At 42.1% G+C, this 26,819-nt stretch overlaps 1 protein-coding gene across 1 annotated transcript in view; it reads left to right on the forward strand.

Annotated features, from left to right (window-relative positions):
• The window catches only part of INTS9 (integrator complex subunit 9), a 101,587-nt gene that overhangs the window by 62,898 nt on the left and 11,870 nt on the right, over positions 1-26,819 (forward strand). Inside the window, exons 7-12 of the mRNA XM_066388364.1 lie at positions 7,401-7,521; positions 8,213-8,347; positions 16,094-16,205; positions 19,318-19,498; positions 21,546-21,606; positions 25,279-25,450. Coding sequence (XP_066244461.1) covers positions 7,401-7,521; positions 8,213-8,347; positions 16,094-16,205; positions 19,318-19,498; positions 21,546-21,606; positions 25,279-25,450 — 782 coding nt within the window. The remainder of the gene's footprint in view (positions 1-7,400; positions 7,522-8,212; positions 8,348-16,093; positions 16,206-19,317; positions 19,499-21,545; positions 21,607-25,278; positions 25,451-26,819) is intronic.

Consider the following 26,819-nt stretch of genomic DNA (forward strand, 5'->3'; position numbering starts at 1 on the left):
GCCCTGCCCTCATGCTGTTGTTTGAGGACCAGCTGTATATAGAATACGGACTGTGGCAGGACCTAGATGAAGAAGGGACTAACAGCCTGACCGGGCAGTGACACAGTGGATAGAGCATCGGACTGGGATGCAGAGGACCCAGGTTCAAGACCCCGAGGTTGACAGCTTGAGTGAGGGCTCATCTGGTTTGAGCAAAAGCTCACCAGCTTGAGCCCAAGGTCGCTGGCTTGAGCAAGGGGTTACTCGGTCTGCTGAAGGCCCACAGTCAAGGCATATATGAGAAGGCAATCAATGAACAATTAAGGTGTTGCAATGCACAACGAAAAACTAATGATTGATGCTTCTCATCTCTTCGTTTCTGTCTGTCTGTCCCTGTCTATCCCTCTCTCTGACTCTCTCTCTCTCTTTAAAAAAAAAAAAAAGGACTAACAGTCATTCGAAGAGCCCTGGATTTTATCCTGAGTGTAATGACAAGTCATTCAAGTGGAGGAGGATGTGTGTGTGTTAAGATTTGCATTATTGTTTTTTGTTTGTTGTTTTGTTTTTTGGGGTGGTTTTTTTAAGTGAGAGGATTGGAGATAGTGAGACAGACTCTCGTATGTGCCCCGGCCAGAAGCCACACGGCAACCCCTGTCTCAGGCCCGTGCTTGAGTCAACCCAGCTATCTTTAGCACCTGAGACTGATGCTTGGTACAACCGAGCCACTGACTGCAAGAGGAGAAGAGAGAGTAAAGGGGGGCAGGGAGGGAAAGAGAAGCAGCTGGTTGCTTCTCGTGTATCCCCTGACAGGGGATCGAACCCAGGACATCTGCATGCCATGCTGACGCTCTTTCCATTGAGCCAACCAGCCAGGGCTAAGATTTGTGTTTTTAACATTACTTAGGCCCTTCTATGTGGGAAGGCAAGGATACTCATGGCTTTTGACATCTCTTTTATTGCCTTGTATTGTTATGAAATTTTTCTTAGACTTAATCTTCTTGTGAGCAGAGGCCTTTCTGTTCTACCTGTTATATCCCTTACAGGGCTTAAATGCTATGGCCACAATCAGGGCTGAGTAAATATTTATTGAATAAATACGTAAAACTCAAAGCAATCAAATATATACAGGACAGATAAGTGGCATAAGAAAATCTTGTATTATGCTAAATGAAATAAACCAGTCAGAGAAAGACAAGTACCGTATGACCTCATTTATATGTGGAATCTAATGAGCAAAATAAACTAACAAACAAAATTGAAGCAGACTCATAGATACAGAGAACAGACAGACAGCTGGCAGATGGGAAAAGGGTTGGGGGCTGGGTGAAAAGGGTGAACCCATTAAAGAAAAAAACAGATACAATAATTTGGTGATTACTAGAGGAAAAGTGGGGTGGGAGAGACAGAGGGTAAAGGGGAGGAGGAGGGGTGGTAAACACAATGCAGTACAGCAGGGGTCCCCAAACTATGGGTGGGCCACATGCGGCCCCCTGAGGTCATTTATCCGCCCCCCCCCCCAGCTTCCCCCTGCACTCTTTCATTGGTGGTCAGTGAGAGGAGCATAGTTCCTATTGAAATACTGGTCAGTTTGTTGATTTAAATTTACTTGTTCTTTATTTTAAATATTGTATTTGTTCCCGTTTTATTTTTTTTACTTTAAAATAAGATATGTGCAGTGTGCATAGGGATTTATTCATAGTTTTTTTTATAGTCCAGCCCTTCAACGGTCTGAGGGACAGTGAACTGGCCCCCTGTGTAAAAAGTTTGGGGACCCCTGCAGTACAGTATACAGATGATGTATTATATGAGTGTATACCTGAAACCTGTATCATTCTAACCAATGTCATAAATTCCATTTTAAAAAGAGTGAAGAAAATAAAATCTTTTTATGTCTGTTTATGTAAAAGGTAAAAAGAATTCTTGATATTTTGTTGCTGGAGAAACAGAGGCAAAGGGAATTGGAAGAACATGATCTATATGCTATTTTGGCTAAATTTCTAGTGTTTACATTATTATTGACTGCGTAAATGCAATTCACAGACATAAAGGTAACATTATTAGGATAACATTTTTTCTTTCTGCACATCTTTCTGTTTCCCCTTGAGTTAGAAAACTAAGCAAATAAGCAAACAAGATAATTACTGTGTACTTATTGCTAATTTATTTCTAACTTCTCCCCAACTTGAAAAGGTCTCTCCTGTGTTCAAACTCAGCGTTCCTACAGTTTTTTTTCTTCTTAAGAAATCCTCTCTCAGAGCTTTCTCTGTCCCCTACTTCAGCTGCTCTTGATTGAGCCTGCTGCAGTTTTCAGTTTATCTTCATTAACTTGAAGATTTCAGCCCCTCTTTCTTCTGTAAGAAGTTCTGTTTCCTGGGCCCTTTTTCTTTCTTTTTCTGTCTTTTTTTTTTCTTATTTACGCTTTCATTTTTGCAGGGCACATCCTCCACTAACTTTGTGGCAAAGCATGCTTGGGAAGTAAATTGTCTGAGACGCTGCATGTCTGAAATGCCTTTGTTCTTCCCTCACGCTCTGATAAAAACGCAGATTAGATAAAAAAAGATTTTCTTAGAATTTTGAAAGCGTTTCTTCATTTTCTTCTTCTAGCTCCCAGAAAAGCTGTTGTCGAGTCCAATGCTATCGAGTCTAGATCTTTGATATGTAGTCTGTTGCTTCCTCCATAAAAACTTTCAGAATCTTCTCTTTGTTCTTTAAGTGTATGATGTCTTACTAAAAGACAGTGTTCATTCATGTGCTGAGTACTTAGTAGGCCCTTTCTGTATAGAACGGTGTGTGTGTGTTTGTGTGTGTGTGTGTGTGTGTGTGTGTGGCAGCTATGGCCACGCCCCTGTTTTGTCAGCCAAGCCTGGCCTGGCCCTGTTTTTATAGTTTTATTGGCATGGTTGCTCATTTACATATTGTCTGTGGCATTACATGGCCCAGTTGAATAATTTGACAGAGACTGTATGTGGTCTGCAAAACTTAAAATGCCTGTGGTCCTTCAGAGAAAATATTTGCTGAACCTCAGTCTAGGAAATCAAGAATTGATTTTTAAAAAATATTTTCCCTTATTTTTTGTTTCCGTCTTCATTTTTTTGTGTTCTTTCTGGAACTCTTGTTATTTAGATGTTGAACCTTCTGTACTAATACTCGAATTTTTTCTCCCTTCTTTCCCATCTCTGTTTTTGGTTGTTCTTTTGTCTGGGATATTCTTTTAATTTTATCCCCCAACCTTTGTATTAGTTTTTTATTTTGGCTATCATATTTTTTTATTTTGACATAATTTTTTCTACTTTTATGTTAACCTTTTTATTATAATATAAAACATGAACAAAAAACACTCAAAATTTATATATGTAGCTAGTAAATTATGATAAGGCAAGCCCTCTTATAAACACTACCCAGGTTAAGAAATAGAAAATTTCCAGTTAACTCAAAAGCCCCTCTCTATGCCCCCGTCTAATCACAGCACACTCTAAAATATGTATCATGGATTTCGGTTTATGGCAATATTGTCCAACAAGCTCAGATTGTCCCATCTTTGGACAGTGAAAGCATCTGCAGGTCATCCACTGTATCCTTTTATTGTGACCATTGTCGTCTTTATGTTTTTTGTTTTGTTTGTTTTTGCTTTCTCATGTAACAGGATGTTTAAGATACTTGTACATTTTCTGCCCTAAATCTGGCATCACCCATTTCTCTAAGAAACTCTGGATTCTTTGAGTGGGAAATAAAATTTTTAGCTCCTGTTCTGGTTGCTACCAATGCTCAACACTACTAAATTGGTCACTGTTTGTAGGCCTTTTTGGAGAATAGAGCATATATATTTTCCTTCCTTTTTTTTTTTAATAAATAAATTTTTATTAATTTTAATGGGGTGACATCAATAAATCAGGGTACATATATTCAAAGAAAACATGTCAAGGTTATCTTGTCATTCAATTATGTTGCATACCCATCACACAAAGTCAGATTGTCTTCCGTCACCTTCTATCTAGTTTTCTTTGTGCCCCTCCCCCTCCTCCCCTCCCCCTCTCTCTCCTTCCCTCTCCCCACCCCCCCGTAACCACCACACTCTTGTCCATGTCTCTTAGTCTCGTTTTTATGTCCCACCAATGTGTGGAATCCTGCAGTTTTTCTGATTTACTTATTTCACCCCATATAATGTTATCAAGATCCCACCATTTTGTTGTAAGTGATCCGATGTCATCATTTCTTATAGCTGAATAGTATACCATGGTGTATATGTGCCACATCTTCTTTATCCAGCCTTCTATTTTTTTTTTACAGTGATTAAAGCCTTTAAGCAAACTCATGGCCAATACAGCAAGAATCCATAAAAGAGTAGTGTCCTTAACATGTTCACCAAGTCCAAGTTGGCCTCAACACCATGCCAAATCCCTGATAAATGCAAACCAACCCCATTCCTTCCTTTTTTTTAATATATACTTTTATTATGTATGGTCAGAACATACAGCCATTACAGTATATCACATATCATTCTCAGTCCTTTTAACCTTCGTTTAGTCATCTACAAGTAACTGTGTATTTAATGCTCACTGCCATTGCATATATCAATATTTCTGTCATTTTGGTTGTCTGAAACTCATTCTTCAGAAGATATCTCAGGAAATGATTATATAAGAACAAAATACCCTGAGTTCTTGCGGGTTTATAATTATTTATCTATGCTCTCTGTGACCTTGAAAGTCAGTTTTGCAAGATGTGTAATTCTTGGCTTTCATTTTCTTCATTGAGCATCTTAGATATCTTACTCTGCTTTCTTCTAGTAAAAGTATTACTATTGAAAACTCATGGAATCTTAATTTTTTTTCTTGTAGGTCACTTGCTCTTTTTGCCTATACACCCAAAAGTTGGCTTGTCTGTTTACTATATAGCTAAATATTGTCCCAGAATCTATCTGGCGTTAGTCCTTCTGCATCAGCATTCTCAGGTATGCAGTGTATGCTCTCAGTCTGTAGTTTCGAGCCTCTCTGAGTTGACCAATTATGGTTTTGGTATTTGTTCTGTTCCCTCGCTGGGATTTCTATTAGGGACTCCTATTGTCTGTATGTTACATCTTGCCTGTCTTTTAGGTCTCATTGCCACTTTCAAATTCTTTTTCATAATTTTTTTGGTACTAATTTGAGAGAGAGAGAGAGAGTGAGAAGCATCAACTTGTAGTTGCTTCATTTTAGTTGTTCATTGATTGCTTCTCATATGTGCCTTGATGGGGGGCACTCAAATTGAGTCAGTGACCCCTTGCTCAAGTCAGTGACCTTAGAATCATGTCGATGATCCTGCACTCAAATCAGCATCCTCACGCTCAAGCTCGTGGCCTGCGCTCAAGCCGCTGACCTTGGGGTTTTGAACCGGGTACCTCAGCATCCCAGGTCAACGCTCTATCCACTGCACCACTACCAGTCAGGCTCTTTCAAATTCTGCATTTCTTTTCACTATTAATGTTTATTTACTCTTGTGTGTCTATTTAGTCTTCATTTCTGAGTTGTCACCTTAGTTTTAAACTTTTCTGATTTTTCATTTATGTAGGTCTCACATCTTGTATAATTTTTAATGTTTTCAACTTATTTTAAAATTTTGATATTTCCAAGAGCTCTTTTTATTCTCTTAATGCCTCCACTTATAAATAGAGGTAATTTCTCATTTCCTAGCTATCTTGTCTTATTTACCTCTCTTAGGATAGTAATGATGATAATAGTGTACTTGCCTAATTTATTTTCTCTTTTCCTTTCCTCCTCCTTCCTCCATTTGTATTGGCCTTTATTATTTTAGACACTTTCCTTAAATGTATGGTAATCCTTGGTTATTGGCACATGATTAAGAGTTAAATAATAAAAACCGATTCTATTGTGTCGTGAGAAGGTCTTGTTGAATTCTAGATTTTATCATGATATAATCTAGTTGGGAAATTTCATTGTGAAACCCTCAGTGTCAGAATATTTTAGTTGAATTTTTTCCTTGGGGATGATCAATTTTTCAGAGCAGTTTCTTCCAGTCCCCCTAACCTGGAGGTTGTAAGCCTGATTAAGGGTGTTCTGGGAGCCAGATGATGATAACATTTTTACTATCCGTATGTAAACTTTGCTCTAAGAAAGCTGCCTTGGTTATTGTGGTTTCTCCTTAGCTGGACTCTCATTCTTAGTCTCTGCAGAGAATAACCCCTGGGACCTGCCTGGGAGGGGAAGGGACAATTGCCGAGCTGTGTGGAACAGGGGAGGTGAACTGGAAGGTTCTATTTCTTAATCAGTTTTTTTTCAGCAAATCCTCTTGTTTTTAGAACCACTTCTCAACTTTATTTCCAGATGAACCAACTGTTTCCAACAGCTGAGCTCTCTGTGGGTTCTGCAGTATATTAAGTTACTAGGATTTAACTTTCCTGGGTCTGCTAAGTCAGTTAGCGTTTGTCCTTCAGTCTGCTTTCCAAAATGCTGCCACAATTATCGCTTCTCTTGTTCTCTTTGTCTTGAGGGTAAAGCCCTTTGCTATTAGTGTTCAGTGATATTTTGGGAGAGAGCAGAGCTAATAATGCACACATTCAGTTCACCAGAGTCCCTTCACCTATTGTACTGAGAATCTCAAGGAAGTCACTCAGGTCAGTTCTTCATTATGTTAGAGCAAATGATAAAATGTTTTTCTAATGACATTTCTTTGTTTATTTGTCTTAATGAATGCTCCTGATGCTGGTCTGAAAGGTCACACAGCCTATTTCTGTAGCTTTGCAGGCCCATGAGTGAAGTTTATTTCATTTATCTTTTGTGACCAGGGAGAGAATGTGAGATGTCACATAGAAATGCTGTATGCTAAGATGTATATGGTAAGCCCTGAAACAACCACTAAGGAAATGATTAAGAAATAAATTATAATAAAAAAAGTTTAGAGGCTACAACTGAAAATATTTACTTATTATAAAAAAGAATAGAAAAGGAAGACAAGAAGGAGAAAATGGCATGAGACATAAAACTTTTGGCAGACATAAGTCATCTATATCAGTACTAATATTAAATGTGAATGGCTTAAACAATTCAATCAAATAACCGATTATCAGACTGGATCAAAAATTAAAAGATCCAGAATATGCTTGATAAACAAAATAAAGTATAGAAAAACAGTAGAGATAATCAGTGAAACCAAAAATTAGTTCTTTGAAAAGATCAACAAAACTGACAGACCTTTAGCTAGATTGACCAAAAAAAAAAAAAGAGAGAGAGAGAGAGAGAGACTACTTATATCACTAGAACTAGAAACGGAAGAGAGGACAGCAAGACCAACAGAAATAATAACAATTACAATGGAATTCTGTGAACAGTTATGTGCCAGTAAGTTGGACAACTTAGATAAAATGGAGACATCACTTGAAAGGACTCTCTCTAACATAAAGAACTGACATTGTGATTCACTCACAGGCTGTTGCCATCTCCTCTCAAGGACGCGGTGGAGGTCTCCACCTGGAGAAAGTGCTATACAATGCAAGAGGTGAACTCCGCCCTCAGTAAAATCCAGCTGGTGGGATATTCTCAGAAAATTGTGAGTGTTGATATGATGTTAAGTGATTAATGAATGCTTTCAATTCATATTATTGTTTTTTGATAAGATCCCATAGTTTCATCTTATAAGCCATTTGATCACTAAGAATCATGAACTAGTCCACAATGAAAAGGCAGAACAGAGTGTCTGTCATTTTCCTCCATCCCTCCCAGGTTCTGATTGGCACTCTCTCCTAACCCTCACATTCCCCATCATTGGCTATCATTGATTAGCCAGCATGTAATAAGTTACGAGAAAGGCATTTCATTCTATTCACTTTAGAACAGTGGATGCTATTTTACAGACTTTAGACAAGTGAAATGGGAAACAGCATGAAAGAGATCGGGAAGCACATTGGCAAATAGAACTTTTGAGCTCTGATCTGATCATGATAAGTTCTCATTTCTATCAACTTGTGCTCAGAGCCACTCAGTGCGAACAGCCATGAGATGAACACCTAACCCGAAAAGAAAAAAAAACCACTGAAGTATTTGTCTCTTTGGTTTATTTGGTAATATATCTTCTCTGCCTTTTTAATGAGTGAGGGGTTTTTGTTTTACTTGAAACTTTCTGGTCTGCTTTGAAATAGTGTCTAAGTGGAGAAGGATAGTTCTGTTCTCTCCTACAGGCATACCTGGCGTGACCACATGGCTGCACGCTTGTCACGCATCTTACTGTGGTTCTTTTCCAGGAGCTCTTTGGCGCGGTCCAGGTGACTCCTCTGAGCTCTGGCTATGCCCTCGGAAGCTCCAACTGGATTATTCAGTCCCATTATGAGAAAGTGTCTTACGTCTCTGGATCCTCCTTGCTTACCACACACCCACAGGTAACTCTCAGTTCTCATCAAACAACTCAGCTTTTTGGTTATTTAACCCAAATTCAGAATATATCCAGAGCACCACCAGCTGTTTTTCACTCTTCCTAATTTTGGTTTCTATAGACACTTTATAAAAAAATTATGGTAAGAACATTTAACGTGAAATTGACCCTCTTAATAAATTTTTGACGATATGATACATTATTGTTGACTTAGGTGTGGTGTTGTCCTGCAGGTTTCTGGTGCTTACTCAGCTTGCTGGACCAAAACTGTATTCTGCAGCAGCAATTTCCAACCCTTTTCATTTCATGGCACACGTAAGCTAATGACTAAAATTCTGTGGCACACCAGAAAATATAAATTTTTTCAGCTCTGACCAAAAAATAGGTATAATTTTGATTCATTTACACCCGTGGTTATTATGCTTGCTGCTGTCAGTTTTTTTTATGTGACAATCTAAGAGAAAGGAGGTGTCACTGACTAGTCAGGTATTACATGTTTTAAACATTCTTATGGGGCCCTGGCTGGTTGGCTCAGTGGATAGAGTGTAGGCCCAGCATGCAGGCATCCCATGTTCGATCCCAGGTCAGGGCACACATGAGAGGCAACCACCTGCTTCTCTTCCCCTTCTCTCTCTTTCCTTCCCTGAGCCAGAGGCTCGATTGGTTCAAGCGTCGGCCCCAGGTACTGATGATAACTCGGTTGATTTGAGCATCAGCCCCGGAGAGCGGTTACCAGGTGGATCCCAGTCAAGGCATATGAGGAAGTCTGTCTCATTATCTTCTCTCCTCTCACTTAAAAAAAATAATAATAATAAAAATTCTTATGGCATACCTGTTGAAAATCGCTATTCTACAGTATACTCTATATCAAAGATCAATTACCTGTGTCCTGGCATTTCGAATCTCAAGTTCCTCTGTAAAATCCTGCTGCCTCTAGGGTTACCTCTAGGATTCCGAGATTTCCCAGCACTACTAATAATCATAACCTGATGTAGAAGAGAGATGGACACTTGTTTACTCAGCAGGTGTTAATTACTTAGTGTTTACTAAGGGCCCACTACATGTCAAGCACTCCTCTAGGTGTTATAACATACAGGGGTGACCCACAGGCAAAGTCCTTGCTTGTGAATCTAGGTTCAGTTGACGTATAGAGAGAGGACGATATCCAGAAAATAAATGTGCAGAATAATTTCCGATTGTGATATGAAGACTGAGAACAACCGGGTGGGGTGTGTACAGAGTGAAGGGGACTGGTTTAAATTATGTAGACAGAGAGCTTCAGGGGCGAGCTCTCTGGTGTACAGAGTGAAGGGGACTGGTTTAGATTGGGTAGACAGAGAGCTTCAGGGGGCGAGCTCTCTGGTGTACAGAGTGAAGGGGACTGGTTTAGATTGGGTAGACAGAGAGCTTCAGGGGCGAGCTCGTGGGAACGGAGACCTGAGCAGTGAGCCCTGTGGAGCTGTGAGGGCAGAGCGTTATGGACGTGGCGGGCAAAGGCCCTAAAGCAGGAGCAGCCAGGCACGTTGCAGAGCAGACCCTGTGACTGCAGCGTGCTGAGTGGAGTCAGAGATGTCCGGGAAGGTAGCCGAGACCAGGTCCTGTGGGACTTGATAGGCCATGGGGGAAACTTGGATTTTATTTTAATGTGCAGAGGGAAAATATTGGAAGATTTTAAGTTGGTCATTCATTAACATTTTGACAAAGCTAAGTACTTAAACATTGTATAAATGTGTCACTTATTCCAATTTAGGTATCTTAAAGAATTTATTACTTATTTTATACGTCCTAGTTCTTCCCGTGTTTGTAAAGGAGGGCAGGGGATATTATGAGATAGCAGGTGATGGGTGGGTGCCGGGATGGATGGGTACATAGGTAACTGAGGGAAGTCTATATCACATTTGAATGTGGGAACAAGAACAGCTGCTGTGAGTCTAGAACAGTAGATGATCCTGAGCTGCCACTCTGCATTGTTTTTTTATACCTTTTATAATCAGGTTTCATCTCAAGGTCTAGAGGGCACACGTTGTAATTTTTTCCTATAGCTAGTAGAATTCTGGGCCTTTCCCGCTTATTGAAATCAAAAGCCCATCAATGTCATCTTAATCTGCTTCATTGAACCAAATTTTTTTATTGGCAGCTTCTATCATTCCTGATATATTCCTCTATGAAAGACAGAAAGATTACTTGGCTGCCAACTCTTCCCATTTGTCCTGCTTACATCAAAACCTTTACAGTACTATTGCTGTAATTTCCAGTAAATTATTCTTACAAGGTTTGTAAATTTAAAGGGAAAATAAGGTTTTGAAAGTAGTGCGCAACATACTTTAGTAATTAATTTTAATTCTTAGCTGGCAACAGTATTGTATGTTAAAAAAGAAATTAGATTTTCTTTTACCTAAATGATTGGATTCTATATTGAATTAGCAGGGATAAGAAAAGTTTTGGTCTGAGAAAACTTGATAGTCTACTTCAGCAGTCAGCAAACTGTGGGCCAGGGGCCAAGTCTGACCCCTCCCCCTGCCCCGGCCCGTTTTTGTAAATAATGTTTTGTTGGAATAAAGCTACACCCTTATGTTTATGGATTGTTAACAGCTGCTTACACACCACTGTGGCAGTTATACTTTAAACTTGACAGAAAAAAGGCCAACCACTGGTCCACTTGCGTGGAACCCTTACTGGCTTAGAAGGCTGCTGTAATGATCTAATAAACACAGAGGAATGAGACTGGATTAAGGCTAAGATGGTAAGAATGGAGAAATCAGTTAAGAAAACATTGGCAGTTTAATTCAACAAACATATATTGAATGTTCACCATCTCTAGGGAAGGAAAAATACAAGTCAGAAGATCTCATGCCTGGATGACATTGAAAATGGTTATAACGACACTGATCCAGGTGACAAGGAGGAGTTGGTAGGGGTGGTTGGTTGTAGAAGGGGTGGGGGGAGTGATGAATGGGAATTTGAGGGAACATGGGACAGATGGAAATGCAGTGCTGGAACACAGATATGAAGGCAAGCCTGGAGACAAATTGAAGAGTTGTCAGATTTTTAAAGGCACATAAATAAAGAGCTAAGGGAGAAAGACTGGACTGTCGGGAACATTTACCAATAGATAGTGGAAGGAAGGGAAATAGTCCTGAATAAAAACGTTTGGAGAATTGGAGGAGAATTAAGGCCACAAATGTACAGCATCCCAGATGGAGGAAGAAGAGAACTAGCCTTTACTGAGCACAGGGTCTGGATGTTAAAATTTTTTAAATTGATCTGATGTTCAGTAATCATGCTGAATTCTCATGTTAATTCTAGTATTTACTTATTGATGATAACATCAGCAAAAAAGTAAAAATGTTGTCATTTCTCTTCCAATCCTTTGTCTTTTACTTCTTTTTCCATCTTCTAGCAAGGCTCTCTAGTCCCATGTTAAATAGAAGTGATGATAGTGACATCCTTGTCTTGCACCAGATTTTAAAAGAGTGCTTTCGTAGCTTCTTCAGTCAACATGATGCTTACTGTACATTTTTATTTATCAATTTAAGGAGTTTCTCCTCTATTCCTAATTTTCTGACTTTTTAAAATCAGATATAGATGTTGTACCTTAAATGGTTTTTCTGAAACTGAGATAATCATGTCATTTCTTTTCAGGATTAGACCATTAATGTAGTGAATTGCAAAGTCAGCTTTTCTCACATTTAACCATCCTTGAATTCTCTGGATAACTATTATATGATTGCAGTTCATGTTTTTTAAAATGCTCTCCTGGAATCAGTTGGTCAGTATTTTATTGAAGTTGATAATTTATACTCATAAGTAAACAATGCATCTATGCATATTTTTTTTGTACTATCTGTTTGGAAACCAGGTATATTAGTCTCATTAAAGGATTTGGGTCCCTTTCCCTCTTTTTCTAATTTCACAAATGTGCAATGTAAAAGTTACTTTTTCTTGAAAGTCAAATTTCCCATAAAACTGTCTAGTCTGGGATTACTATTTTAATATTCTTTTCATGGTTATTGAACTTTATTTTCTGGGTCAAAATTTTGCCAGTTTTGGCAGAAATTTATTTTTCCAAGGTTTTCAAAACATAAAGTTGTTTTAACACATGGAATTGTATATGTTACCCTTTTATTTGGTTAAATTTTTTTGTGTAATTCTAGTCTCATTTTAAATTTTGTTTATTGTCATCTCTTTTTCTTCCCCCCCTGGGTCAGACTTGCCAAAAGTTTGTCTGCATTACTATTTTTCTTCAAAGAAAAGGTTTTTGTTGTATTATATTTCATTCTCTGTTCTGCCCATTGTTATTTTTTTGTTTGGGTTTACTTTTTTTTAATACTTATCTGTGTTTGTCTTTCTTTGCTCTCTAGTCAGTATATTTAAAGCTGTCAATTTTTTCTCAGTATCATTTAAGTCTGCTAAGTTTTTAATATGAAGTGTTTTGTTGTTCTTCTTTAAGTATATCATCATTTCCTTCATAATATTCATGTTTTGAATAACCAGAGGTTATTTTATAGTGCTTACTGTCATCTTGTTTCTAGTCTATCCAGGGTAGTTAGATTTGGGGTCCAACAAAACTTCTATCAAGTCATACTCATGTTTCAGGATTCTAATTTTTCCCCCCAAAATGTTCTAAATATGTTGGAAAAGATTGCATTCACTTTTGAAAGAAAAATTTTCTCTATGAATTTATTCATTTGACTTAATTGTGTTTTTCAAGTCTTTCAGATCTTTGCTCAGCTACTGGTTTTTGAAAAGGTTGTGTTACTTGATTTATCTAATTCTCCCTATAGGTTCACCAATTATTGCTTTCTATGTTTTTAAGCTTTGTGATTGGGGATATAGGTGTTCATGATCATTGTATTTTATTGATAAATTATTCATTTTATCAGGATATTGTTTTCTTTTTTCTCTATAAAAATTGCATTCAAAGCCAAGTGACTTATCTCCCCCATCACAGTTGCTGTTATTTCCCATCCCTTTTTCCCATTCTTTCTGCGTTCTTTCCTAGTAAATGAATCTCTTATAGAAGACATAGGAAGAGATATTTTCTTTATTTATTTTTGTGACAGAGAGAGAGAGAGAGAGAGACAGGCAGACAGAAAGGGAGAAAGATGAGAAGCATCAATTCTTGGTTGTGGCACCTTAGCTGTCCATTGATTGCTTTCTCATATGTGCCTTGACCGTGGGGGCTACAGCAGACCGAGTGACCCCTTGCTCAAGCCAGCCACCTTAGGCTCAAGCTGATGAGCCTTGCTCAAACCAAATGAGCCTGTGTTCAAGCCAGCAACTTCGGGATTTCGAACCTGGGTCCTCCACATCCCAGCCCAACACTCTATCCACTGTGCCACCGCCTAGTCAGGTGTCCTTGTATTTCTTATTAGAATATTAATTTATATTTAGTGTAGTAATTTTGGAACATATAGAAATCCTAGAAAAAAATTTTTTTAATGTAATAATCTTTTAAAAAAGATAACTTTACAGCCTGCTTTTCTGCTCTTTCTGATTAACTATTTAATGAACTTTTCTGGCCCTAGCCAGTTTGCTCAGTGGTGTAGAGCATTGACCCAGTTGTGTGGATGTTCCAGGTTGATTCCTGGTCAGGACACACAGGAGATGCGCCCATCTGTTTCTCCTCCCCTTCTCCTTTCTCCTCTCTCCTTCCCCCTTCCCTCTTCTCCCTTCCCCCTCTCTTCCTCTCCCATAGCCATGGCTTGGTTGATTCCAGTGTGTTGGCCCTGGGCACTGAGGATGGCTCTATGGAGCCTCTTCCTTAGATGCTAAAAATAGCTTAGTTCCAAGTTTGTGCCCCAGATGGTGGGGGTTGCCGGGGAATCCCGGTAGGGGCACATGCAGGAATCTGTCTTATTATCTCCTCTCCTCTCACTTAAATTTAAATGAAAGAAAAGAAAAGAATTAGTATTCCACCATGGGTTGTTTGCTATCTGCCTAGTAGTCTATCATGGATGTATTTGTATTAAAGAAATGTTTTTGAGGTTATAAAGCAACTTATATAATAACAGTCATGTTATTTAAAAAATAATGAAGTCTATGTACCATGCTTATATAAAATTCTAAAGGAAACTGCATCAAAAGGCACATATACTAAGCGGTAGCAGTGCAGACGAGGGATCTTTGCTATAGTTTGGAACTTGATTTCTTTATTGGGAAATCAATAAGTAATTAAGTGTAGTGAATAAAACAACAGAAAAGATGTGTTACAAAATGAAAATATGAGCTCACCAGCATCTCAGTCATGGGCCTTCATTTTTGTTTCCAGTTTGAATCTTTATTTAGAAAAAAAGTAAAAAACTCAGATAGTGCCAGGTGTAAATAAAAAAATAACATCCTGCAGCTCAGTGTGCTGCAGGCGTTCATAGTTCACTTGAGGCTCTCAGAATCACTGAAGAGAGATGGGTCAAGAAATAGGCCCATTGTATGAGAAACCCAGCGCAGAGCCCTGTGTGAGGCCATGTGGCCAGTAATGGCATGGAAGGAAGCTTCGTGTTTCTGATTCCTGACTCAGTGTCCGTCCTCGTCCCTCTGCCACCGAGACTCCTGGAGTCCCGAGTTCCATGTCACCATAGCTCCTTTGCTCTTTAGAGTTGTTCTGAGACTCATCGTGCAGGGCTGTCATCATGCAGGTGTGATCCCCACATCTGCAGCAGGAGCATCTCCTGGGAGCTTGTTAGAAATGCAGGTTCTCTGGCCCACCTCAGACCTGGAGCTGAAGCTCTGGGGGGGGGGGGGGAGCCAGGAGCCAGCAGCCAGCCTGTATTTCACCAAACTCTCCAGAGGCTTCTGATGTACCCTCGTGTTTGAGACCCATCAGTGATAAATGTGAGATAATATTTTGAAAAGAGCAGAGCATTATAGAAATATGCTGTTTTTCATTGAAGGAAAATTTATATATGGTGAAACCCCATGATGTTAAATGAATTTTTTTTATTCAGTGAGAGAAGGGGAGGCAGAGGCAGACTCCCACATGCACCCCAACTAGGGTCCACCTGGCAGACCCACTAGGGGGCAATGCTCTGCCCATTTGGGGCATTGCTCCATTGCTCAGCAACTGAGCTCTTCTTAACACCTGAGGCAGATGCCATGGAGCCATCTTCAGTACCCAGGGCCAAATTGCTCAAATCATTCAAGCCCTGGCTACAGGAGGGGGAGAAAGAGAGAGAGAGAAGCGAGAGGGGGAGAGGTGGAGAAGGAGATTGGTGCTTCTCCTGTGTGCCCTGACTGGAAATCGAACCCAGGACATCCACATGCCGGGCTGATGCTCCACCACTGAGCCAACTGGCCAGGGCCAATATTTTGATATGTGCTCAGCACCACAGTCAAGACATATATTTTATCACCTATAAAGTTCCCTCATGCCTCCTCCCATCAGTCCCTACCCATCCCCCTTAGGCAACCACTGGTTTTTGTTATAGTTATTGTTGTTTTACTTGATTTAGAAAGGAAGAGGGAGAGGAAAACACTGATTTGTTGTTCCACTTAGTGTGATTGGTTAATTCTTGTATGTGCCCTGACTGGGGATCAAACCCGTAACCTTCTCATATTGGGATGACCCTCTAACCATCGGAGCCACCAGCCAGGGCAAGGGGCAACCACTGTTTCATGGCAGACTGCATTAGAGGAAGTAAGAGGACTAGATGATGAGTTGGACATAGGAAGAGCAAAGTCTATATTCTCTTTTTCCTTTACAACTTGTAGGTAACATCCCTTTTTAAATTACTAACTGTAGTTCTCTGTTTTTCAGCCCATGGACCAAGCTTCTCTCAAAAACAGTGATGTTCTCGTTCTGACGGGCCTCACCCAGATTCCCACTGCAAACCCGGATGGCATGGTGGGCGAGTTCTTCAGCAACCTGGGTACGTGCGCAGCTCCAGTCTTAACTTGGAGATTTCTTTTAAGTTTATTTTTCAGTACAAATATACTATAGGATATTTGCCCCTTCCCTTCATATTCATGCTCTGTGATGCCCCCTTTAAGGCCTTCTCCCCATGTATTTCCCCCCTTGTGCTCATTCTTCAAAACCTGTAGTCAACCAAAGCAACTCTTAAGCAATTTAAGTCTGAGAGTACCATAAAAATAGTTTACTATAATGGTAAATTTGAATTTTTGGCATGTTATACAACAGATACTCAACATTCTCTCACTTGTTTCTATAGAAAATTCTCGTAGTCTTGCTTTGGGGTGAGCTTTGCTGGTGGAGCAGGGTGCTTACAGGGTGGCAGTGGTCAAACAAGGGCATAATCACACCTTTGCTTTGCAAATAACAGCACGTCCTCCAATAAAGTCGTTTGTTCAGCACCGTTTCATTACAGGTTGTTGAGATGCCATAGGAACTTAACTCGTAAAACTGGTTTCATTATACATTGTTTTGCTTAAAGCCACTGAACCTATCAGCAACATTAAGTGAGTCTCACTGTGTACCTACTTGGAACTCACAACACTGATACCACTGAACAGGTGTAATTTTTCCCACTGATATTTTTGGTTGGTGTTACTTGAGGATGTGGGAGAAAACTAAATTGAGATGAGAGACTGGGGGTGTTTGCTACATGGAAGCAATTTATCATTCTGTGGATGAAATTGTCAATAAAATCTAGAAATCCTGCCTTTCTTCTAGAAAAGTATAGATTGGTTTCTGTCTCAGTCAGCTCAGGCTGCTGTAACAGAATACTAGACTGGGTGGCTTGAGCAGACCTTTATTTCTTCGTGTTTAGGAGGCCGGGAGTCTGAGAGGAGGTGCCAGCACAGTCAGGTCCTAGGGAGGCCTCCTGGCGAGAGGGCGCCCCCACTGTGTCCTCATACAGCAGGGAAGCAGCTCTGGTGTCTCCTCTTCCTCTCACAAGGAGGACACTGATCCCATCATGGGTGCTCTTAACCTCCTCTAAACCTAATGACATCCCAAAGCACCCCCCCTTACTACCGTCACATGGGGGGTAGGGCTTCAGTGCGTGAATTGGGGGAGGGGAGGACACAAACATTTTGTCCATAACAGTTACCAAAGAGAAGTTAATGAGCTCAGACCCTCCACCTGTAGCAGTTATAAGAGATATTACCTCTGCTCTGGGCAGAAAAGTATCATCTTATATTACAGGGAAGGCTTCATCCTTTCAAATCTCACTTGGCCAGGCCAATAAGCATAGTCTGATTTTGTTCTTTGCTGATAGCAAGTCAAAGGAGTTACTAGTCTCAAATAGAATCCTTGGTTTGTATGTTTATTTATCATCCAGAGCAGCGATTTTCAACCTTTTTCATCTTCAGACACTCATAAACTAATTGCTAAAATTCTGTAGCACATCGTCTGACCAGACAGTTGCACAATGGATAGAGCATCAGACTGGGACGTAGAAGACCCAGGTTCAAAACCCCAAGATCACCGGTTTGAGCACGAGCTCATCTTGAGTGTGGGTTCTCCAGCTTGATCGCAGGGTAGGCTGGCTTGAGCATGGGATTATAAACATAACCCCATGGTCGCTGGCTTGAACCCAAAGGTCACTGGCATGAAGCCCAAGGTCACTGGCTTGAGCCCACAGTCGCTGGCTTGAGCAAAGGGTCACTTGCTCTGCTGTAGTCCCCCATCAAGACACATATGAGAAGGCAGTCAATGAACTAAGATGCCACAACGAAGAATTGATGCTTCTCATTTCTCTCCCTTCCTGTCTGTTCCTATCTATCTCTCTGTCTCTGTCACACACACACAAAAAAAAATCTCAAAATTCTGTAGCACATCAAAATATATATTTTTTGCCAATCTGACCAAAAAAAACCACACAAAAACCATAGGTATAATTTTGATTCATTCACGCTGGATGGCTGCTGTTGGGTTGTTTTTATTGGACAACCTAAGGGAAAATAAGATCAGTCAGACACTGCACGTTTTAAAAATCCTTGCTGCATACCAGAGTGCCTGCCACAGCACACCGGTTGGAAATCCCTGATCTAGAATCCTAGACACAAAGAACATCAGGGCAAAAGGAAACTATAATCCACTGGCTCTCCCAATGGGGTCCAGTAACTGCTTGCCTCAAGGTCAACTTGTTAAAAATGCAAGTATGGGGGTCCTACTGGTAGCAGACCCAGTAAATCCAACTCTGGGGAAAGTAGGGGCCCAGAGGAAAAGTTGAATTTTTAACATGTTCCCCGGGTATTTTTATGCAAACTAAAGCTTGAAAACCACTGATTTAGTTCACTGCTCTTAACATGCTGATGAAACTGGTCCCTGGCGTGGCTGTCATGGCTTACTGAGTCCTGTAGCTATGGCAAAGGCAGGGCTAGAGACAGCCAGCCCTCTTGAGCCCTAACTGACCACTGGCCTTGGTTTTCCCACAGCACCATACTCTAGTGACAGTGTGTCAGCCAGCACTCAGGAGACTGCTGTTTGCTTATTTTTTTTGAAAACCCAACAGAAAACAAACTCGAGAGGATGCTTAGATATTTTTTAAGCCAGTTATAATTTCTAATATGATTATACCCATATTTGCAGTTCCTCATTTGATAATTTAAGTATTTAAAGTAGGACGCATTTTCTTACAAACATTCATGAAAGGAAATGCCAGTAAAATGAGTCCAAAGGAAACACTCAGCCCATTTTGTTATAGGTCATTCAGCAATGGGCAGAGGCCAAACAGAGACAAGTCCAGCAAAGTTTTGATCGGGAGCTAAAAAGAGGAGCTTGGAGGGTCTTCTGTCCTGAAGCCCGGCTGCCGTTGGTCACCTTGAAAACCCAAGCCCGTGACCGCACGGCCTGTGCCGGGGACTGACGTGTGGACGAAGCCCGGGGCCCTCACAGCCTCTGGGCGCTCCGTCTGGCGCTGTTCCCCTCAGAAGCAGACTGTTAGAGATGTGAAGCGCGTTGTCCTGGCAGAGGCAGGACAATGAAGGAAATGCAAATGTTACTGTAAAAGTTCCCTTCTGCTTTTATGCAGCTGTCTTCTGATACTACTGTTTTCCTTCTGGCTTCAACTTTTCTAGCGCTGACAGTGCGGAACGGAGGCAACGTATTGGTTCCCTGCTACCCTTCCGGGGTGATCTATGACCTCCTGGAATGCCTGTATCAGTACATCGACTCAGCCGGCCTCTCCAGCACCCCCTTCTACTTCATCTCCCCGGTGGCCAACAGCTCGCTGGAGTTCTCCCAGATCTTTGCCGAGTGGTATGTCCCCGCTCTGCTTTCTGAGCTCTCTTTGACTCAGTCCAATCAAGCAGTGAACAGAAGCTGTCCTGTGTTTTCCTCACATTACCATGGAACTTTTATTTTGTGCTTTTCCGTATCTGTGATAGTATGGGTGAAAGCCAATCTGTTATTTTGCCAACATTTAGAATTGTAAGTTATCAAGGGAGGAAGGATGAAAGGTAAAGACTTACTTTACTTTAACAAGCACTTTCCAGATTAGTAACAAAAATGTTACATTTATTTTCTCACGTGCTATCTTTTACCTGTTACAAAGTAAAATTAATGTTGTAAAAGCAAAACAGATTTTAAAGCCCAAGCTCATGTTGTCTAAATTTATACCCAATCTGAAAGAAAAACTTATATATATATTTTTTCATTTTAATAGAATGATATTTGACAAAACTGTTTTATTACTGCAGGAAGTTGTTTGATCAAATCCAGGGTGGGTAAATTATTGAAGAGGATGAAGTCAGTGAGCTTTTTTAGGATTACCTAGATTCCAATTTGTATCTAACTCACCTGGCCAAAAGGCAGCAGTCGTGGAGGAAATAGATTACTTTTGACAATAGACTCACTAGTGCCTTAGAATGGTGTTTCCATACCTGCAGCGCTGTGAAAACAGGTACATACGGTGAGTGTAACCCCTCTTAGTGGTCTGGTAGCCTAACGGACACAGAATTCCACTAAGTTTCTCATTAAAAAGTAATGTGTACACCGTTCTGTCATCGCATGTCTCATGCTGACCCCTCACTCGCATTTTTTGGCTCATAAATCTCTGGGGTTTTTTAATTTAATTTATTGTGTTGACATGGTTTCAAGCGTCCCGCTCTATATAATACCCTCTTACCCACTGCACCGTGTCCCCCATGCCCCATGCACAGTCTGTTTCCACCCCCGTTTCTCCCTCACCCGCTTTCCTAGACTTCCCTCCCCTTTTAGTTGTGCTCAGGATCTTTTTTTCTGTATTTACATTCAGAGAGGCTCCTCCATCCCACATGCACATTATCATGTCTGTCGCTAGGACCGTAAAACACACGCTGCCGGAAACTGAGTGTCTCCAGGTCAAGATACTCGACCACCCTGCAGCTTGAGTTACTGGCGCTATTCCGTGGGTGTGAGAAGCAGACTGTGTCACTGTCTCCTCAGTACTGATCTCCACTAATCCAATGTGGTACTTTGGATTGGATCCTGGAGCAAAAAGGGCATTGACGAACAACTGGTGAACTCCCAGTGAAGTCTGGACTTTGTTCATTATAATGTACTGATGTTTAGTTTTCCACTTTAACAAGTTTACCGTGGTTGTGTACGGTATTAACAGCAGGGGCTCCAGGTGAAGGGTACAAGCTCCGTACTGTCTTTGCAACTTCCCTGAAACTAAAATTATTCCAAAATAACTAGGTTACCCCTTAAGAAATAATCTATTGAGCCCTGGCCAGTTGGCTCAGTGGTAGAGCATCGGCCTGGCGTGCAGGAATCCCGGGTTCGATTCCGGCCAGGGCACACAGGAGAAGCACCCATCTGCTTCTCCACCCCTCCCCCTCTCCTTCCTCTCTGTCTCTCTCTTCCCCTCCCACAGCCAAGGCTCCATTGGAGCAAAGTTGGCCCGGGCGCTGAGGATGGCTCTGTGGCCTCTGCCTCAGGCGCTAGAATGGCTCTGGTTGCAACAGAGCAACGCCCCAGATGGGCAGAGCATCGCCCCCTGGTAGGCATGCCGGGTGGATCCCAGTTGGGCACATGCGGGAATCTGTCTGACTGCCTCCCTGTTTCCAACTTCAGAAAAATACAAAAAAAAAAAAGAAAGAAAGAATCTATTGAGGAATTTTAAAGGTAAAAAAAAAACACATGCTCAGAAGAGATTTCTGTCCCAAGGGCTCTGTAAACACAGGGTTTTATTGACAATGAGATTCACTGGCAGGGAATTTTTAAATCAACTTCAGAACTTACTGTAATATTTGCGCTGCTCTCACTAGGTGGCAACAAATGACCCTGTGCCACCTGACATGCTCATCTGTCTTTCCTTTTTAAGGCTTTGTCACAACAAACAGACGAAGGTGTATCTCCCAGAACCGCCTTTTCCTCATGCAGAGGTAAGAAAATGGTCTCATGGGACAAGAGCAAGAAAGAAATGGAGATTCATGGATGTGGATAGAGAGAGCGGGCCATTAGATTCTTTCTAAAAAATCCTTTCATAAACTCATATAGCCCTTTGTTTCCCAGATGAGAGGACAGTGGAGTCCTCTTTACTCCAGCTTCCTGACTGTCTTCCCGTCCTGTGAGCCGTGTGCTCACACACTTCATCGCCTGCCTCTCTCCTACTGACTGCAGGAGGAAGTCTCTTCTAATACCTACTACTGACTGTTTTCTGTAACAAATTTTTTATTGTAAAGTCTTATTTCCAGTTAGTTATATTAATCATAGGTGTAAGGCTTTAATAATGAAAATAATAACATTTCAGTTTAAAAAATAAGGGGTCACCTGACCAGGCGGTGGCGCAGTGGATAGAGCATCAGACTGGGATGCGGAGGACCAAGGTTCAAGACCCAAAGTCACCAGCTTGAGCGTGGGCTCATCTGGTTTGAGCAAAGCTCACCAGCTTGGACCCAAGGTCACTGGCTTGAGCAAGGGGTTGCTCGGTCTGCTGTAGCCCCACAGTCAAGGCACATATGAGAAAGTAATCAATGAACAACTAAGGTGTCGCAACGAAAAACTGATAATTGATGCTTCTCATTTCTCTTCGTACCTGTCTGTCCCTGTCTATCCCTCTCTCTGACTCTCTTTCTGTCTCTGTAAAAAATAAAATAAGGCCCTGGCCAGTTGGCTCAGTGGTAGAGCGTCAGCCTGGCGTGCAGTAATCCCGGGTTCGATTCCGGCCAGGGCACACAGGAGAAGCGCCCATCTGCTTCTCCACCCCTCCCCCTCTCCTTCCTCTCTGTCTCTCTCTTCCCCTCCTGCAGCCAAAGCTCCATTGGAGCAAAGTTGGCCCGGGCACTGGGGATGGCTCCATGGCCTTTGCCTCAGGCGCTAGAGTGGCTCTGGTCGCAGCAAGAGCGACGCCCGGATGGGCAGAGCATCACCCCCTGGTGGGCATGCCGGGTGGATCCCGGTCGGGCGCATGTGGGAGTCTGTCTGACTTCCTCCCCATTTCCAGCTTCAGAAAGATACAAAAATAATAATAAATAAATAAATAAATAAATAAAATAAATAAAAAATAAGGGGAAAAGATACAGACTTTCAGACAGACCTGTGGTGGCGCAGTGGATAAGGCCTCAACCTGGAATGCTGAGGTTGGCTGGTTCGAGACCCCAGGCTTGCTGGGTCAAGGCACATGTGAGAAGCAGCTGTGAGCTGGTGTTTCCCATTTCTCTCCCCCCTGCTTTTCTAAAATCAATAAATAAAATCTTTTAAAAAAAAAGTTACAAACTTCCAGTAACAAAAAAAAAAAAAATGAGTAACAGAGATATATGTACACAGCATGGTGACTAGAGTTAACACTGTATCATATATATTTTGCAATACATACAAATACCAAATCATGAACACCTGAAACTAACGTTAAATATCAACTATACCTCGGCCCTGGCCAGTTGGCTCAGTGGTAGAGCGTCAGCCTGGCGTGCAGGAGTCCTGGGTTCGATTCCTGGCCAGGGCACACAGGAGAAGCGCCCATCTGCTTCTCCACCCCTCCCCCTCTCCTTCCTCTCTGTCTCTCTCTTCCCCTCCCGCAGCCAAGGCTCCATTGGAGCAAAGTTGGCCCGTGCGCTGAGGATGGCTCTGTGGCCTCTGCCTCAGGCGCTGGAATGGCTCTGATTGCGGCAGAGCATCGCCCCCTGGTGGGCATGCCAGGTGGATCCTGGTCGGGCGCATGCGGGAGTCTATCTGACTGCCTCCCCGTTTCCAACTTTGGAGAGAAAAAAAATTTAAAAAAAAAATCAACTATACCTCAGTTTTTTTAAAAAAGGAAAATTCCCCTTTTCTCAGAGAACTGATAGGTGTTTATATATAGCTATGTGCCCAGTTTCGATTCCATTGTATTCTTCTCACTAAACATTGTATCCTGGGCATTTTTCTGTACCCCTTACGTCATGACTATCGCTTCCTAATATTCCAAAACACATCATATGAACATACTTTAACCATTTTGTTACTATCAGACAATAGAGTTACTCCCAATTTATATGTGTGTGTGTGTGTATGTATGTATATGTGTCTTATTTTATAATAAGTAAATATATATTATATATATGTGTTATATATATGTTATATACTCACAAAAATTAGGGGATATTTCAAAATGAATATGAAACTCTAAAATATCCCCTAATTATTGTGAGCAGTGTATATGTGACATATGTATAATATATACGTAAAAGCTGTTTAAATCGCTATAACCACTCAGGAAACTGGCAGTCTGCTGGAGCATGCGGCAGTTCTGTGCTCAGATGTCGTAAGTCAGCAGAAAAGGCTGGTCTGGTTGGCCAAAAAATAAAACAGATTTATCTTAGTTTCTATGCATTGATCAGGAGAACTGCTGGATCTGGAGGGGGGCCTGAAAAGGGACTTAAGTTACAGCAAAGACCTGCTGCTATTTTTAGAGGCCCATTCATCTCCCAGATGGTGCTGGGTACAATAAACTTATTAGTCTTCTCAACAGCCGCTCACCCACTTAACTGGGGCGAGTCATGATTTTGGCCAGCTAGGTTATAAAAATAATGCCAATTCTGTTTGCATGTCAATTGGAAGGAAGGTGGGGGTTCGATGACTGCTCTCCACTGTGCGTGTCCCATCCGAGCATGTGACACCCTAGGTAGCTCCCAGGCTGGGCATACCATCTTGCGAATAAATACAGTCTCTGAATTACATATTTAATCTTTAAATTGAAGAGAATTTGGCTTCCATTTGGGGACTTCCTATCCAGCCATATTCTTGCTATTGGGGTGACTTCAGTTGGCCTTGGAGTTGTTGATGGGCTCCCCTTCTCTGCATTAGGGGTTGCTTCATGGTTAAGCTGTGTCCTGGGTCATTTCATTACCCATTAAACAGCATCTGCAGACAATATTCCCCTTGGCTTAGCTTATATAGGGTCTGACTCTGGATTTTTTGTCATCTGGCTGCAGTAGGGAGGGTGGGGGCCGAGCTTCTGAGCAGTGACCTCAGATGCCGTCTGTGGTTGTAACTATGTGGTGTTGCCTTGGGTCCAGCCTGGCCCTGGGCAGGTGTTACTGAGTATTGGGCAGAAGGGAGACCTTTTTGGTTCCAAACGTAAATATATGAGACAGGGTTGAGGCTGTGCACCATCTGCTTCTTACCATGGCTCTCTGTGCCATGAGGATGTCATCTGGATTTCTGAAAGCCAGTGCGGTCTTTGTCTTTATGGGGTTGCCACAGTAACTTACAGCTGTAACTTCTCAAGAGGAGGTCCTGGTTGGTAAATGGTTGCTGTTGTATGAGATGTTTACTGGTGACAGAACTCGGTGATCCTCATGTTTTGGGAAGGTTACCTGTACTTCAAACAATAACTGATATTGGGGACTTCTTGGCCAGGGCTCGGTGTCAGGGAGCTGAGGGAGCTAGCTGTAAAGGAAGACTGGGCCCCATCAGGCCATAACAACCCGAAAAGTTTCTATTCAGAATGTTCACCTTACCAACAGCTCCCATCTGTTAAAAAGTTACATTGTAGGTAAAATTTTCAATCTTGGGCCTGTTGCCACTGAAGCAGGTTGACATTTCCTCCTGTGTTTTTTCCCACATATCTGTTCTAGCTCATTCAGACCAACAAGCTGAAGCACTACCCCAGCATCCACGGCGACTTCAGCAATGATTTCAAACAGCCGTGCGTGGTGTTCACGGGGCACCCTTCCCTCCGGTTTGGGGACGTAGTCCACTTCATGGAGCTCTGGGGGAAATCTAGTCTCAACACTGTCATCTTCACAGGTAAAGCAAAACCCTGCCTTTCCCCCTGGACATCACTGAGTGCACCTACAGGGTAGACACCCAGGGACAATTTTTAAAATAAGGCATAAACACATTCTTTTGTCTTTTTTATTATTATTATTTTTTTTTTATTTCTCCGAAGTTGGAAACGGGGAGGCAGTCAGACAGACTCCCGCATGCGCCCGACCGGGATTCACCCGGCATGCCAACCAGGGGGCAATGCTCTGCCCATCTTGGGGCGTCGCTCTGCCGCAATTAGAGCCATTCTAGCGCCTGAGGCAGAGGCCACAGAGCTATCCTCAGCACCCGGGCAAACGCCACTCTAATGGAGCCTTGGCTGCAGGAGGGGAAGAGAGAGACAGAGAGGAAGGAGAGGGGAAGGAGTGGAGAAGCAGATGGGCGCTTCTCCTGTGTGCCCTGGTCGGGAATCGAACCTGGGACTCGGCATACCAGGCCAACGCTCTACCACTGAGCCAACCGGCCAGGGCCCATTCTTTTGTCATAAATACCAAAGGATATAGAAACCACAAAGGAAAGAGATAAAGCGAATGTCTTGTTAATTAACTGTCCTAGACGAAGCTTTTGCCTCTTTTTGTAGTTTTCTTTCCTGAGACAGAGTTTACTGAACTGCTTTGGGTACTGAACTGTCTGCAGGGTGCTGTCAGGAAGCGGTGGTTCTGTGGCAGGACCCGTGGGGCCGGGGTAAGGACCGGTGGGCTTGTCTGCTGGTTCGGACAGCGTATGGTTCTGTTCAAGCACGATTACGGAGAGCTCTTGTTTTTGTCTTGCTCCATCGTGGCCACTGAGTGGCCTTATCTGGTGTCAGTGTTTGTGAAATTGTGTGTGTCCAACAGGAGAACACCATGGACAGCCGTGAGAGCCAGGCCAGTTCCTGCCAACACCAGGCCTTTCCAGAACTCAGGAGAGCAGGTGTCAGCGCTGTTAACCCTTTTCCCCAGGCCCCCTTTCAGCTAAAGGCAGAGGAGGTCAGCCACACAACACTGGTTCATGACACCCAGAACCTCACCAGGGTCTAGTTTTGTGCACGGAGGTCGTCAGGGAGCGTTACAGGAGGACAGGGTGCTCTCTCATTCTTTCTGAGGAGATGACTGATGTGACAGAGGGTGTCGCATCCACACAGGCACCGTAGGAAGTGTTGGCTGTGGTAGGAATTTCTTTCAGTCAGCTAGACGGGTTCAAGGCTCTGTAACTGTGACAACTCTGGGTAATGCATTTATATTTAAACTGGCTTGTCATTCACAATGTCTGCCAGTGTCAGAGGTAAGTTTTGGACCTGTTCTTCCAATTGTATTATGACGATGGTGGGAACTGCAGCTGCACAGTACACGTAAAAAGGGGGTCAGCGGCT

The sequence above is a fragment of the Saccopteryx leptura genome, chromosome 1, assembly GCF_036850995.1.
Source record: "Saccopteryx leptura isolate mSacLep1 chromosome 1, mSacLep1_pri_phased_curated, whole genome shotgun sequence".
Lineage (NCBI taxonomy): Eukaryota > Metazoa > Chordata > Mammalia > Chiroptera > Emballonuridae > Saccopteryx > Saccopteryx leptura.